The sequence below is a fragment of the Cotesia glomerata genome, linkage group LG6 (genome assembly GCF_020080835.1).
Source record: "Cotesia glomerata isolate CgM1 linkage group LG6, MPM_Cglom_v2.3, whole genome shotgun sequence".
NCBI lineage: Eukaryota > Metazoa > Arthropoda > Insecta > Hymenoptera > Braconidae > Cotesia > Cotesia glomerata.
In genome coordinates, this window is record NC_058163.1 from 23,918,050 (window position 1) to 23,934,034 (window position 15,985).

The following is a 15,985-nucleotide window of genomic DNA, read 5'->3' on the forward strand; positions in this document are numbered from 1 at the left end:
AACAATTAGTACAAAAACATATGATAGGAAATCATTTCATCTTTAAGTTGTAATGTTTTAAAAAGTTGATATTTTTGTTTCTGAACCACATTTTCACCGAAATCAAAAGCGTGTTAATTAGAGACAATATTGATGTTTATAAGTCTGTCCACGTTAATGATTGCTGAGCTCCCAACAGTAATGTCAATATTAGTAATGCTTCACCTCTCGTAATTGAAGTACATTTACATAGCGTTTGGATTGTAACTTTCTTTCAGTAGTATTCCGATGACTTTGTTTCTGTGTGTGTACAAAAAGTGATTACAGTAATTATTAGTCGAATGTTCATCAGTGTTACTATTATTGAAATAGTGCTAAAGATAATTAAATTTATTAACTATTTCTTTATTGCACGACAACATTTTGAAAACCAATGACAAAATTTATTTATGTTCCAAGGTGTTTTTACAATGATGAAAAGCAGCACGTTTGTGTGTATATAATATACGTTTTAAGTCTTGATTATTGCTTTTTCATTTTTCGAAAATTTAGGATCCTAAAAGTGTGTAAAAATCACAGTACATATCTGTTAACCTTATTATGAGCTAAAATTCTCGAACAGACAGAAAGTTGCAGGATCATTTTTAAGCCGGAAACGTCTTAGGTTCATAATTATATCGCGTTCTTTTTATTAAAAGCGGCGTATAAAAATTTTTTTTTTCTTTAATCGACTCTGAAATATTTTGTAAAGTATAAGCTTCATGAAAACATGCAGAAAAATGTTATTTTGTGTATCAGATCTTTTTAGCTTAAAGCAAAACATTATTAAAGCTTTCACAGTGGTGTATAGTTGGGCTTTTACTAAAAATTAATTATTGATTTGTGAAAAATATACTAGAAAAGTTTAAAGCATATATTTCACAACTACAGCAGTAAAATGAGAAATGTCTCAGATCACATGAAATTAAAGCAGATCTTGCCCCTTTATCGAAGGCTGCTAAGCGACGACCCCTGTTCAGCACAGCTGGAGTAAAGTTGTCGTTCTTTACGCCTCGGTGGGCTGAAAAACTACTAACTTTTCGACTTATTCGATTTAAAGTGTTTTTTACGTTGCTGATGCGGCCCGTAAGAGTTATACAAGCAAAAAATTTTTTTCGGGACTTGCCATAAATACGATTTTGCAAAGTTTCGATAATGCTTGTAGAAATTCCCCGCGCTTCAGAACAATATTTTTTATCGATTTGGATACAATAAAAATCAAATTTTGCAACATTTTTTACCATCAATCATAGTAATAATGTATACTTAAAAAAAAATTTATTTTCTTTATTTGTTCATATATCTTTCAGTTATATATTTTTCGACTGCGGTACCTGTCGCCTGGCATGTATGGAGCGATTTAGGCAATAGTCCTGTAGTTTCCACCTTTTAGATTTAAGATCGTCCATTATGTAAGACGTAAAGGACCCATAACAAACAAGTTTTTTTTTTTTCTTGTCTTACATCCGATTTTAAATTAAAAATATAAATGTCATATAGTGATAAGAGAAAAAAATCTTTTAAACGGTTTCATAGACGACTTAACCATCAAGCTCTGCTTTTATTTATACACAGTAGCATCTTTTAATGTCATGTTTTCTTTTGGGAACATTTCTCGTTTGAACGATTATGAATTTAATACTAATTAGATTATGTTATTAAATATATTATTTAACTTAATTTAAAAAAAATGGAAATCAAATCCAATAACTGAAATATCGAATTATCTATTCTTTTACTGGACTTTACTCACAGTGTCAATTCTCTTAAAGTTATCAGGGTTGTACAGTAAAGATTTGTTATATGTACTTCTTTATTTTTTGTTTTCTCTCTCTCCGTGCCTGGACTGATTTTGAACATAAAATAAACTAAAAAACATTAGGACTTTTTCTGCCGCGATATTGAGCAATAGACTTGTGTTTCTCAAGTTTTAAAAAATTTCCATAAAAAATGTGATACTTTTGATTCTCGATATTTTTTAATTCATTAACGAAAAATTGTTTCTTTTTTTTTTCTATTTCCCTTATACAATAAAAATTAAATTATTAATTATTGTAGATCCATTTGTTTTTTAAGCTGAATTCATATTGAAATTTTTAAAATCGCATCTCTTTAACATATAATGAGTGAAACCACATTATAATCTTATAAATTAATTATTAAGGAGCTTCTAATACTGTTTTTATTCTAACGCTTTTCAATAAAAGTTTTGTTGTGCTCCTACTTTTACTGTCCCCTTTTTTTTTTTTATTGCTACCGACAGCATCAAAATTATTTCTTTCAGAGTGGGTTCTTTTTAAGTTTTCTTTCGAAGGTTATATTTATAAACTTAAAAATAATGATTATTCAGAAATACCTCATCATGCAGGCTCATTTGAAGCAGGCTCATGAAAAGTGTCTCATCCAAGATGTCTTCAGCTCGGCTACACAAGCAAAAATCCTCAGTACAGCTTAGAATATAAAAAAATTGTTTGATTTATTTACTTTGTTTTTAATTTCCTCATGTGAATATGTTTCACGTCAAAACCAAGCTTCATTATCCTCAATTTCTTTATTATACTCATTTGTGAAACCATAAGTATGGGTTATGTTTTTATGGTCATCTAATTCATCGTGGAATGCCACAAGTTCGAATTAATTTTTCTTGGTCCACGCTATTTTTTCGATATGATTGCTCGAATATACATCACTAATTTCGCCAACAACTTGTAATTCTTGGTTATTATCAATATTGTCCGAATTATATCACTTCGATCTGTGACAGGTAAGGGGATTCTCCAATACGGCTGTGACTGAAGAGTAGTCCACTTCTGGCCTCTTTCTGCAATATGAAAAATTAAATACTTCAATAAATTATAAAAATAAAATTTTTACAAAAATTGAAAAATGAATATGCTTAAGCGCTTTAATAAAACGTACAGTGCATAAAGAATTTTTGTTTCATTTTTTTCAACTTCTACTTAATACTGTGATCTACTTTTTCTGATTAATTAAAAATCATTTCTTATAATTTTTGTCTTTATTTTAAAATCAATTTGATTTATTAGTTCAATATATATTTATGTATTTGAACAGTGCCTTATTTCAATTTACTGTATTATAATTTACGGAGTTAATCATAAAAATAATTCGAAGGAAGTATGAACTGTAGTATCCGCGATCAGAAAGAAACGTAACTATAAGACAATATAGTGTAACTATAATCTTTGAATTGTACTTAAAATTTATAAGATCACACAAGCAAAATAAAACTTTTTGACCTCACTATCGAAATGAATGAAATATAACTGATCAGAACTATTTCGAAACGTAATTTGCAATTTCATTATCAAAAAAGTTTCTAATGAAATAATTTTTAATTTTTTTTCTAAATTTTTTCATAGAATGCCTTTTATCAAAGCTGTAACATCCTTACATATTAAAAAGAATTATTTTTTTCAAATAAGATGAATTTTTTTTTAATTTTAACACCGCCTTTTGACAATACATTTTTAATTCAAATTTTTTAATTATATATTTCTTACTGTTAGTAAAACATTAAAAATTGTAGAACTGTTTTAGAATTTATTTTGAAAAAATTAATTTTAAAAGTTCCGAAATTTTTATCGATATGCCACTGTCCGCGCAATTTTTTATTGATCAATAACTTATAAATTTTCTGCTATGCAAAAATTTTTATTTACATTTCGAAGAAATGTTACAAGCGAATTCTTAAAGATTCATTGATGATATATTATTGTTTTTTTTTTTTTTTTTTTAAATAAAGTTAATACTTACAGTTATATTATGTTGTTTCTTTTTTTTATAGTATGTTGAACGAGGTATTACACAGTTACCATAGCGGTCTAAATATTTTTGGTATGGCCCTCGGCGCATCTTGCTGAATAAATAATTCTTAATTGAAAAAGTGAAAAAGTTAAACGTATATTATTTAATACTTCTACACTTATAATTTATATGTTTAAATAGATAAAATTGTTTCTGCTTCCAATTATCACGAAGTGTTATAAAATATAACAATTTTTGACACTATGAAATAATGTTCAGAATAATAATTAAAACAAAACAAATTACATACGTATCTGACTACGTGTACTCGAGGCACAAAGTTAGACAATCTGATACAGCTGTATACTACAGTAACAGCACAGCTGATGAATGTTTCTGTCGAACTCGAGATTCGTTTCTCCCCACCACCAGTTTTAAAAGTAAACTCTGAGGCCCACTTACAATTTTTCTTTCTATTCCAGCTGAGCAGCATAATATATATATATATATATATCGAACTACTGTTCTTAGGGTTACAATTTTTTTACCGCAACGGATAATTACATTTAATGTGTTGTTCGATTTGTCATTTTATTTGTAAACGTAAAGAAAAAATTGAAGCAATATTTGCAAATTTTACATGTATTAATAAAATTAATAAAAATTAAGGTTCGGTTTTCAGGCAAAATTTCGAAAACTATTGCAAATATCTAAAACCTGAATAGGCTCTGTAAATAGCCAAAAAATTCTTGATTAAATTTTATTTTCCTGGGATATAGCATTCATCGTATAATTTTCATTAGAAGTTGAAAATATAATAAATTAGTCGTTTAACTTGCGCGCACCGCCCGGTGCTAAGCTTAAACAAGAAAACAATTTTTTTTTAATAATAAAATTTCAAAAAATAGAAAAACGATATAAATCTGATGTTCTCTCACAAACATTCCAACTCTTATAAAAATTATTTGAACAGTAAAAATAAATATTCAAACAATTTTTTTTTTTGCTAACAAAACAATCAAAAACAAATTCAGATATTAACACCAATATCACTCATAATTTATTTTCGAGTATCTTCCGTTGTTCATTAAGAAATTTTAAATCAATTTCTCAAAAAGTTTTACCGGAAAATATTACAATTATAATCTTTAAGTTAAAAATGTATTACGGCTGTGTATTTTCTCAAGCTTAAAATTTTCATATAGAAGCTCCTAAAAATTGAAAATAGCTCGTTATTTTTATAAAACATAATTTTTTATTTTTATTATTGCTCATTAAACTTTCCGACAACTAGCTAATTTTATTCGACTGCTATTTTTTCTCTTCCCTTCCCGATTTCTATTTAAATGTTAAAAGAAAAATAGGGTTTTTATAGAAGTACTGTATTTATCGCTTTCCATTTAAATCTTTTTAAAAAGTACATGAGAAAAAACTTTTGTTCGACGCAAAACTGGTTTCTCTACTACATATTTATTCATTAATTTTTAAATTTAAGAAACAATAAAAAAGTGATGAGAACCATTAGGAACCAGTGTTTTCAGAATTTGATAAAAAAAAAAAAAAACATTGTGGATTTTATAATTCTGTAATTCAAGAAAAACAATTATATTTTCATTTTCAGGGTTTATTGTTCTGTAATCAAGAAATATATCAATTAGGAAAAAAATTAGCAATTACAAAATTTTTTTTTTATATTAAATGAAGTAAATAATAAAAATCCCGTCTTTTTGGTTGAGAAATCGTAACGTTGGAAGTTTCATAATGATTTATTTGATGATTACAGTTAAGAAAATACTTGACTGATCCTTATTCAATTTGATAAAGCTATAATTTTTGAATAAAAAAAGGGTTAAAATTTCAGTCGAATTATTAAGAAAGTGATAAATGAAAACATAAATAATATTATAATGAAAGTGATTGAACCGAATATTTGTAGTTATTATTTACTGTTTCTTTAACAAAATAAGAATTTTTCATAAAATTCAAATGTACGGAAAATTATTTCCGACTCATCAATTTAACTATGCCAAAAACATTGCTTGATTAAACAAAAAAAATAATATAGATTTAATTCTGACTTACACTTTTTTCTTAAATTACGTTTTTCGGATAAGTTTCCTATACAATAATTATAGTTTTTTTTATTCGATTGTTCTACTCTCGAAGCATGAAATACTTACTATTTAATTTTCTAATTAAGATATTCGGCAAGGAGATTTAAAATCTTTCTTTTTATCTTATTCTTTTTTCTATGTATGTAAAAAATAAATAAATTTTTTGATACTTAGACTTCTTTTTAAACTGAAAGGAATAATATTTAGTCATTAGCGATATGAATACTATAAATATTCAACAATAATAAAGCTCAAACCTACAAAAGAAATTTCATATTCTATAATGACAGAGATTAACAAAGCGTAATTTCAGTTGTTGAAATCTAAATATTATATACATATCACTTAAGCTCCAACAAACACAGATTGTAATCTGTCGACTGAACTGTAATCCTGTCTTAGCCCCTCGATGAAAAATATTCATTCTTACATTTAGTTTCTTTTGTTTTATATATACTGTACACGTTGAAAATATAGCAAGCAAACTCTCCTACACTGTTTTTTTCTTTAAAAATTAAAAATTTAGTATTTAATAAGCAATTGAATAACTGGGAAACTATTCTCAATCAGTTAAAAAAAATTGTTAATGATAATTATATATTTATTCAAAGAAAAAATTGAAAAAGTCTTAGATTTAGAGAAATGTTTTCTTAATACAGCCTACGCAATTCGAATTAATCAGCGGAAAATTTCAAAGTTGCATTGTGAAAAATGTTAATTAAATTTTATTATGGGCTCTTTGTAACCTTGAAACATAAAATATACTAATAATTTTTAAAAGTTTACTTATTAAATTTTAAAATGTCTCATAGTAAATGGATGCGCATTAGTGCGAAATATGGCCTGTGCGCATACATTAACAATGGGACATTTAGAAAATTTTAATGTATACTTTGAAAAATCATTAGTAGATTTTATGGTCCAGGATTACAAGGAGCCCATTGTGAAATTCAATATACATTTTTTACAGTGCAGAAAAAAGATTTTTTCCAGATATTTGACGGTTAAAACATAATTTTATTTTCATCTTTGAAACATAGGAAAAAAAAAATGCATTTTTATTTTAACACAACTATTCTACATACAGTGCTCGTCATTGATTCGTACTCGTTAAAAATTTTATGGTATAGTAGAAAATCAAAATTTCGACATCTGTAAATTAAGAAATCAATAAAATAAAAATCTTTTATAAGCATCAATTTAAACAAAATTGAAAAAATTATTCACTGAAAATAAATAACTCAAAATATCAATCACGATTAAAATAGAAATTAAAAATATTAGCAATTAAAATAATTACACACTTTATGAAATAATTAATAGTAAAATTATAATATTAAAATAAAGAGACATCAATATAATTGGATAATTTTAAAACTCATCAAATATAAATATATACATTGGATAAAATAAAATCAACTGAATTCAGAGGTCAGTAAAAGACATTTGAATATTTATATTTATAAAAATATTGACAGTTATTAATATATGAATTCTTATAAACAATAGACATCTATAAATATAAACCAGTAAATTTAGAAACCCGTGATTTTAGACATCTTTCAATTTTGATTTACATAAATTCATAAATTCAAATAAAAATACAATTAAATATATAATCGCTTGCAATTTACGAGCTAATAAAAAATTAAAACAAAACTTCTGTAATGCTCGAGAGCAGTAGACCACATTTTCATTAATATATCAAAGAAAATACTGAATAGTCTATGAATTAATTAAATAAAACTTTGAATAAAAAATATCATATCGTGTATTTATTATTTTTATGAAATAAATAAATACATATATAATTGCTGCGAATATAATGGTCAGTGAATAGCGGGTCCGGCTGAAAAGCACGTGGTTTAAGGCTCAAAATCTTTCATGATCGAGTCAACCTTACATGGTACATGTGACGCATGTGTACACAAACAATCTTTCATTACACATAAAAACATCGAAACCTAACAAGAGTAAATTTATTTGTTGGTTTGCTCTTCACGGTACAGGCACCGATAATCTGTAACCAGTGCGGCTAAAACGTGAGGAGAGAGTTCTCCCACTTAAAACAAAATCACATGATGTCTATAACGCTAAGAGATGGAGAACGTTTTACCCACGATTTGGCCGCACTGCCTGTAACTTTTATTTATGAAGTAAACGTCATACTGAGCACGTCAACATGTGGAAATACGCTGAAGTGGAAGCAGTTTTGTCGAAGAAACAATTTATTGTAGAAACAAAGCACATTCAAAATTTCAAAAATTACAGTCAATCAACAAAAGGTAAATTGTATTATGTACAGCAATCCGGAAAATCTGTAAAATGTTTGATTCTAAAAACAGCAAGTAAGTAATAAAAAAAAATAATTTTTAACGGAAATTTAAGAAACTAATATTTTTATAAATGTTATGAACAGTTTAATGGTTTAATAGTGATAAAAAAATGTTTTCAAAGAGGTTGGTTATTATGAAAATTAAAAATTTTTTAAAATATCTGTAAATTTCAATGATAATACAGAAGTTATCAGATGTTTGAAAATTAATAATTATCTTTAATAATGAAATCATAACTGGAAGGAAATTTTAAAAAAATTTCATTTGAATTTTCACAATTTCTTTAAACATGACTTTTTTAGTTAACTTTTTTATAGTAGATTTGTCAAGGAAAAATATTCTATCAATTTTTAGATCTCGGCTAACTTTATTTTCATATTTTGATGATATAAATATTTTTATATAAATTATAAATTGAAAATTTATACTATTTTGTACGGTACTGTATTATATATCTTATAAAATCAATTATTTTCAAAGTTCTTGATATAAAAAGATATTTATATATGTAACGCACAATAGTGTGACAATTAAGTTAGATTTATTCTTGTTTAAAGTAAACAGTATTCAATAATTTACAGGTGTAATTGAAAATCTTTCATTACCCTAGTCTTTTAATCTAATAAATTAATTAAAAATAAATGAAAAGTATGCAAAATAATTATAAATTTTATCGTAACGCGATTAAATCTGTAACATTATTGATAAAAAAAATATCATTTCTACCCAGAAATGGTTGCTGGTTCGCAAAATAGGTAATGTTGTAGAATAGAAGCTTATTAATAGAAAATACAATGCATGAAAGCAGTAGGATAGTAGAAAATTTTGAAATGGTAGTATAAAACTAAAAAATCATGTAAATTAAAAATGTAGTCAAATTCTAAAAGAAATTTATAACTGGAAGTTCATAAAAAGAACGAATTTTTTGATAATGAAGAAGTCGATGACAATTCAATCCATAAAATAGAAAATATAAATTTACATAGAAAAATGAGATTTTCATTAAATTCTTTCATCAAAAACATTTATATTAAGCATAACGTAAATTTAATAAAATATTTTAATTTTTATTAAATTCAAATTTTTTTTATATCTATCGAAATGAAAATAAAATTTAAGTAGTAGATTTTTACGATATATCTATAACAGACTCCTAGACTCGAACACCCATAGGTGGTCATATATTATGACGTACTGAATTTAGCAAACATTTGATAGTTTATGAAATTTGTACAAAGAATAAATAATAATAAAAAAATATTATTTTTAATTTACACTTTTTGTGATTGCTAAAAGTGAAATTTTTTGAATAAATTTTTTTGATAATAATTTAATTATTATAAAAAACTAAAATAGTGTTACATGTCAGTTAACTTTAGGATCATCATATATTGCTGAATAAATACGAATTTATTGCTTTTGATAATCTTTGGATTAAAAAAAAAAGATTTTATTGTACAATTGTTGTTAAATTGGTAAAAATTGCATATCCAATTATTAAGAAAACTTTAAGCTGATTCATGAAATATCTTATAATATACAGAAAAAAAATTTATACAACAAATTGAAAATGTAATCGTAATGAGTATGGGAAATTTCAGATACTATGGAGGATATTAACAATCCACGATTGAGATCACGACGACCGAAGATAAATCTATCCTCACTAGAGGAAAAGTCTGACGACAGTGATGAATCAATGGACTTAACAACAACTAAAAGAAAACGAAAGGTAAATATTAAAGAATAATACATAAAACTAAAATTTTTGTCACTAAAATATTATACTTATTGTATCTTTCATTCCATTTCCATTAGGTAAAAGTACAAAATGAAGCACATGCAAAAAAAATTACGAGTCAAGATATATTACGAATATATGAAGAACAAAGAAGTAAGGGAGACGATAGCAGTGGTGAAGTAATTCCAGACTGCGATGGAGAAGATGGAGACAGTACTCATGACGAAGATGATACAGTTGAAGGTACCATTGAACATGAGTATGAAAACAACAATAATGACGTAGATCATACAACCGAACAAGAAGATAATGATCATGAATATGATCCAATTATTCGAAATGAAGAAGGTACTTCGGAAGATAATATATTTTCGAATACACAAGTTTCTACTGATTCAGAACATGAAGGACGAAACGCAGTAGACCAGGTAATAAATTTAAAAGATAGCTCCATGTCAGGGATTAATAATATATTTGATAATTAATGGTATATATGTACTAAATTGGTGATAACTATTTACATTAATTTAATTTTTAAATGATTCTTAAAAATCCTAAAAGACTAAATTTAAACTCAATTATATGAATCATACAAGAATAATGGATAGTAATAGTATTATATAATGATAATTATATTCATGACATTAATAATGAAATTGTCTAAAGTAAGTTCGAAGAATTTAATTTTGGTTAATATAAAAGTCATTGGAATCTAAGACTTATCTTGAAATAGGGATTTTTGAGGAATCTGGACCAATATTTAGATTCAACTCCAGGCTTGGTCCAGTTAATCAGTTCAATTAATGAATTCAGCCCAATAGTATACGTTTATATACGGTTAAGCAGAATAATTTAATTTAGCTCTTAAACTTGTAGTTCAATGAAGTGAATATGAGTTTTTTATTTTAAATGAAAATGAAAATTCAAATGTTGAAAGGAAAATTTTTCTTCAGAAAAGAAGCCAGATGTTAAACAACATTTATTGTTTCAACCTTATACTTTTCAAGCATAATTACCTTTAATAGTTAAGAAATGATGTCTGTATTTTCATAGAAAAAATTGTGGGATTAAAAATTGAATATATACGGGAACTATTTACCGGAACTAAATTTTGATGTAGATGTAAGGTTTTACTTAATATTTTGTTTTTGGCAAAAAATTTTACGTAAATTATCGATTTTCTCCTATTAAAATAATAAAAAAAAACTGTGACTGTGCAAAAACGTACAATATATATTTCTAATATTTTTTGTTTTCGTAGCTTTCAAGATTTTCTTCTAAGCAAAATTGAATTATTTTCTTTCGTAACTGTCATAGTTCTCAAGATTATTAAGGAGTAAGCTAAAACATAGAAATCCTTCAATTTTGCATAAATTTTCTGAAATAATGTTATTTCTCTAGTAAAACTTTATCCTAGGACAAGTGAAAGCTTTCTACCGCAATTCATCAAAATTAGAAGTAGTCCAGACCAATTATTTGTCAATTTTATTTAGAATTTTATCGGTAGGTCAGAAAAATTTTAAAGTGATTAAATTTGGATTAAATAATACAAGTAAACTTGGCCTTCAATGATATTCAGAGAGCACACAGAATAAATGGGGAAAATTTACGGTCGATTGTTAATTATCTTTCAATAATTATATTTATACAGTATAAGAGAATATTGAAAAAAATTAGTGAAACGATATTGCTTATTTATGAAATGGTAGCTCTAAATAATTAATTCTTAAACTATGCAGATTCAGCAACCAGGTGATAAAAATACTTTACAATAGAGATATGTAATCGATCATAGTAATCATATAACTTAACAACAAAATTTTAAGTAATATTAAGTCATGTAGAGTATAGAAATTAAATAATATTTAAAGTGGAAAGACAGTAATTATAAGATCACTACTTTTTTTTAGGAATTACAAATCCATGCCATTGGTGGAATGATCGATAAAAGAAACGAGCAGAATAATAAGTTACTATTAGAAGAAGAACGACAACAGCGACTAAAAGAACTAAAACAAAAACAAAGCCGACAAGAGCAACTGGAACAAGATAATCGTGAACAAGAACCTCAGGATCTAGAAGAGCAAAAAATATTAGAGGAAGAGCAACACAGATTAAAGGAACTAAAACGACAAAAAGATCAACGAGAACGAAAACAACGAGGACGAGAGCGTCAAGAGCACCGAGAACGAGAACAACGAGAACGAGAGTGTCGAGAGCAACGTGAACGAGAACAACGAGAACGAGAACGAGAACGAGAACAACGAGGACGAGAGCGTCAAGAGCACCGAGAACGAGAGTGTCGAGAGCACCGAGAACGTCGAGAGCAACAAGAACGAGAACGTCGAGAGCAACAAGAACGAGAACGTCGAGAGCAACGAGAACGAGAACACCGAGAACAACAACAACGAGATCGAATGGAACGGGAACAAGAACGACGAAACAGGTTGGAACGAGATCAACGAAATCGAGAACGACCCGAACGACGAAACCTAACCGATGACGAGGAAGAGGATGTAACAAATCCAGTTTACATCGGAGGGAACATATTTATTCCTAGCCTTGCGTACACTGAGGCCTTTCGAGAATATAGACCCGCCAAATTTATAACGATAATGTCTCATGCTATTTGGGGTTATAAAAATCTGGCGCTTCGAGCTGTCAAAGTAATGGGCAGAAACAGAAACAAATTACCATTGACTCCAGCAAAAAAAGTTGTATTAGAAAAACAGTATAGGAAGTTCTTGAAAAAAAGAAATTTGTCCCGCGACATGGAAAGTGTGGAGCGGAATAGAATTAATAAATATTTGGGACGATCTATCACAAGTGCAGAAAAAAAAATGAAGAATCCTGAATAATACGTATCTTCACTGGACTGTTGAAACAAAATTAACTTTTTTAGTTTTTTCATCGCAAGTTTGAATTTTTTTTTCATTTAGCGAGTTTTTGTCTCATATTTCTTAAGCCATCGTGGTGAACGAAATCAAATTAAAAATATTAAAAAGTAATTCTCTCAAACAAACAGCTAATTACAACTCTTTTTAAATAGATAATATTAAGTTAATTTTATACAACTAATTTTTTATTTTCGTAGTAAAATAATAATAGTAATCGGTAAAGAGATTTGAATTTTTTCGTTATAGATATAGAAAATTCAAATTATAACGAAAACGAAAAAATGTCTCACTAAAATTTACTTAAAATTATTTCTTAATGAATGAAAAAATTAAATAACGTAAAGGAAAAATTTTTCGTACAGCATTCAAGTTATTTTAAAAAAATTCATCGTCTTTTTTTAAAACATCTAATTTTATTTCAAATATTCACGTCAATTTCGATTACTCCAATGTACTCAGAAATGAAAAAAAACTTTGCTCAGAGAAACAAAAATTCAAAATTGAGACAAATGTTCCAAATAATATTTCTGATTCGATTTTCAAAGAAAAAAAAAGTTAACTCACTAAATTCAATCTTGTTTTTACACCGAAAACTTTTTTTTGATATAGAAAACTGATATAAAAAATTAAAACTTTTGTTATGTTAAGCTATTTATCTACGTATGACAGTATTTTAATAATAATATATAGAAAAATTATATTCTTATAACATAAAAAATTTAAATTCTAACAGTAAAAAATATATGTTAATCTAGATTTTGTGAACTGAAACTGCAATTAATTTCTTACTTTTATATTATAGTTATAGTTTTTATTGAAAGTTATTTAATAAAAAAATATCTAGTATTTTAATAGCTCAAAGTTTATATAAAATCAAAGTCTGAATAAAATAAATTAATATCAATATTTTGTATATAAATACTTATTTCACCAAGGTCACTCCTTCTTCTCAATTGTTATATTCCCTATGAAAGTGATTAAATGTAAGAAAACGGACGGTAACTCATTTTTGTAGAATTTGACATGTTTTAAAAATTACTGATTTACTCTGAAAAATTATAATTTAGACTTCCGCTTCATATATACCAAATTTCTGAAAAGTTCTGAAAAAGTCTTCCGCAAGAGTCTAAAAACTATTAAAAATATAATCTTAAAATTGCTTAATACGACTGAAGTAGATTTTTTCATACTTTTTCAGAGCGTTTCCGAATTTTTCAGACTTATTAATTCTTGAACAATTATTTTTTTGAACACTTCAGGAGTTAAATAGACTTCTAGCAGAAATGTATTTCCACCAGGGGCTATAAGAGACAAAGTTATGATTTCATTTTTTTAAGCAATCAAATATAAATATCGATGAATTTTGTTTGTGGTAATGTCTTAAGTAATGTTTTAACTAATTTAATTTCTTTTTAAAGTGATAATCAGTGATATTTATTAATTACTTTTAAATGATTAAATAGATGATCTGGTTATACCAATTATTGACGGTTTAAAAACTGATTGATCTAATTATTGACGTACCGTAACCCCAATTATTGACGCCCCTACTGCACATGCGTCGAATTATTTGGTTATATTGTTATTTATCAAAAACTTGATATAAAATAATCAATATTATTAAAGTTAATTAATAATAATTTTTATGAATGAATAATTATTATGAAAAATAAAACAATTTATTTAAAAACTTATTTAACACTAAAACACGCCGAGTTATTTGACAGTTAAAAGCCTTGAATATAATCGCATATATAACGTATTTTATACTTAAAAAAAAAAGGCGTCATAGCGCTGTCGACTGGCTGTCAATATGGGATTCACCATGAAAATTATGAACTAGTTATTGACTCCCATTATTTAAATATCATAAAGCATACAATTAATTTCGATTATTTAATTTTATAAATATTTCATATATTGTTAATTAAAAAAAAAAAATAGATCATATAATTACATGAAAAAATTAATTTAAACTCGGCAGTTAAAAAAAATGCTTTTCTGATCAAAGTTGTTAAGAAAATAGACGCTCGTAAGCTGATTTGATGAACTGGTGCTAACTTTATTTTTTTTTAATAATTAATATTTAATATTTTGAACTGAATGTGATTTTTTTCAATTTTTTAATTAATTAGAATTTAATAAAAATTTATTTGATCGTTATTCTTATTACAGATAATTTAATATATTTAAAAATAATTTAGGGTGTCAATATTTAGACCCCCGTCAATAATTGGGGCTTTTACCTTAAATAATTTTTATCAAAATTAAGGAGGTCCTTTCGCCGCCAATGTAAAATAAAAAATATTAGATTATGAGTAAATTTAATTTTTTTCTAATAGTTAAGGTCCTTATTTATCTTATAGTGAGGTTTAAATTATACTTTACCGGACAAATTTTTGAAAAAATAAAATTTTTAAATGTTAGTATTTGTTCAGAGTCTTACGAGAAAATCAGACGTTTGCAGTATTTCTCGAATTATACTATCAGTCATGGATTAGATCAAGTAAAAAAAAACTAAAAATCAGATTTTCGAAATATTCAGGTTTCTTTTTTTGCAATAAAATATATCAGTTACCGAGATACTTATTGAGAAATTAATATTTAAAAATCACAAAAAATTCTCAAGTTACCTACAACAAAATGGAGTCAAAAGATTTGGCAACGTTGCGTAGCGCGCGAGCTTCAGACCATTCAATAAATTCAAACTAAACTTTAACGCGCTTATGTTTTTCATGCATACTTATTAGTTAATTTATTGTTAACAAATTTTCATAATTCATAATTGAAAAATAAAACAATAATTAAAAAATACTAGCATTCCTGCCATGAGACATTAGAATGTTATGGTTTTGTGACTAAACATTTTTAATTAATTTATTTATTTACACTGACTGCAAAAAGTTAAACACGGTTAAGGTTATATTGTGCAAATAAAAATGTAAACAACCGAAATAAAGCGTTGCCAAATCACGGACAGGTTACTAACAGCTGATTTACAACAGTCAAATTAATTTTTGTATTTAACTATTTTTTTTTTTAATTTTCAAAATTTCAACGATTAATGCCTCATATACTATTTATTTTTTAATTTTAGGAATTTTTATGGGT

General features: G+C 26.2%; 1 protein-coding gene across 1 annotated transcript; it reads left to right on the forward strand.

Moving 5' to 3' along the window:
* The first annotated feature begins 7,403 nt into the window (after positions 1-7,403).
* On the forward strand, positions 7,404-13,088 carry LOC123267566 (zinc finger CCCH domain-containing protein 13-like). Its single transcript, XM_044732265.1, has 4 exons — positions 7,404-8,248; positions 9,838-9,968; positions 10,055-10,405; positions 11,888-13,088. The coding sequence occupies exons 1-4, from the start codon at positions 8,083-8,085 to the stop codon at positions 12,833-12,835; spliced, it is 1,596 nt and encodes a 531-aa protein (XP_044588200.1). The 5' UTR covers positions 7,404-8,082; the 3' UTR covers positions 12,836-13,088.
* Positions 13,089-15,985: the final 2,897 nt, after the last annotated feature.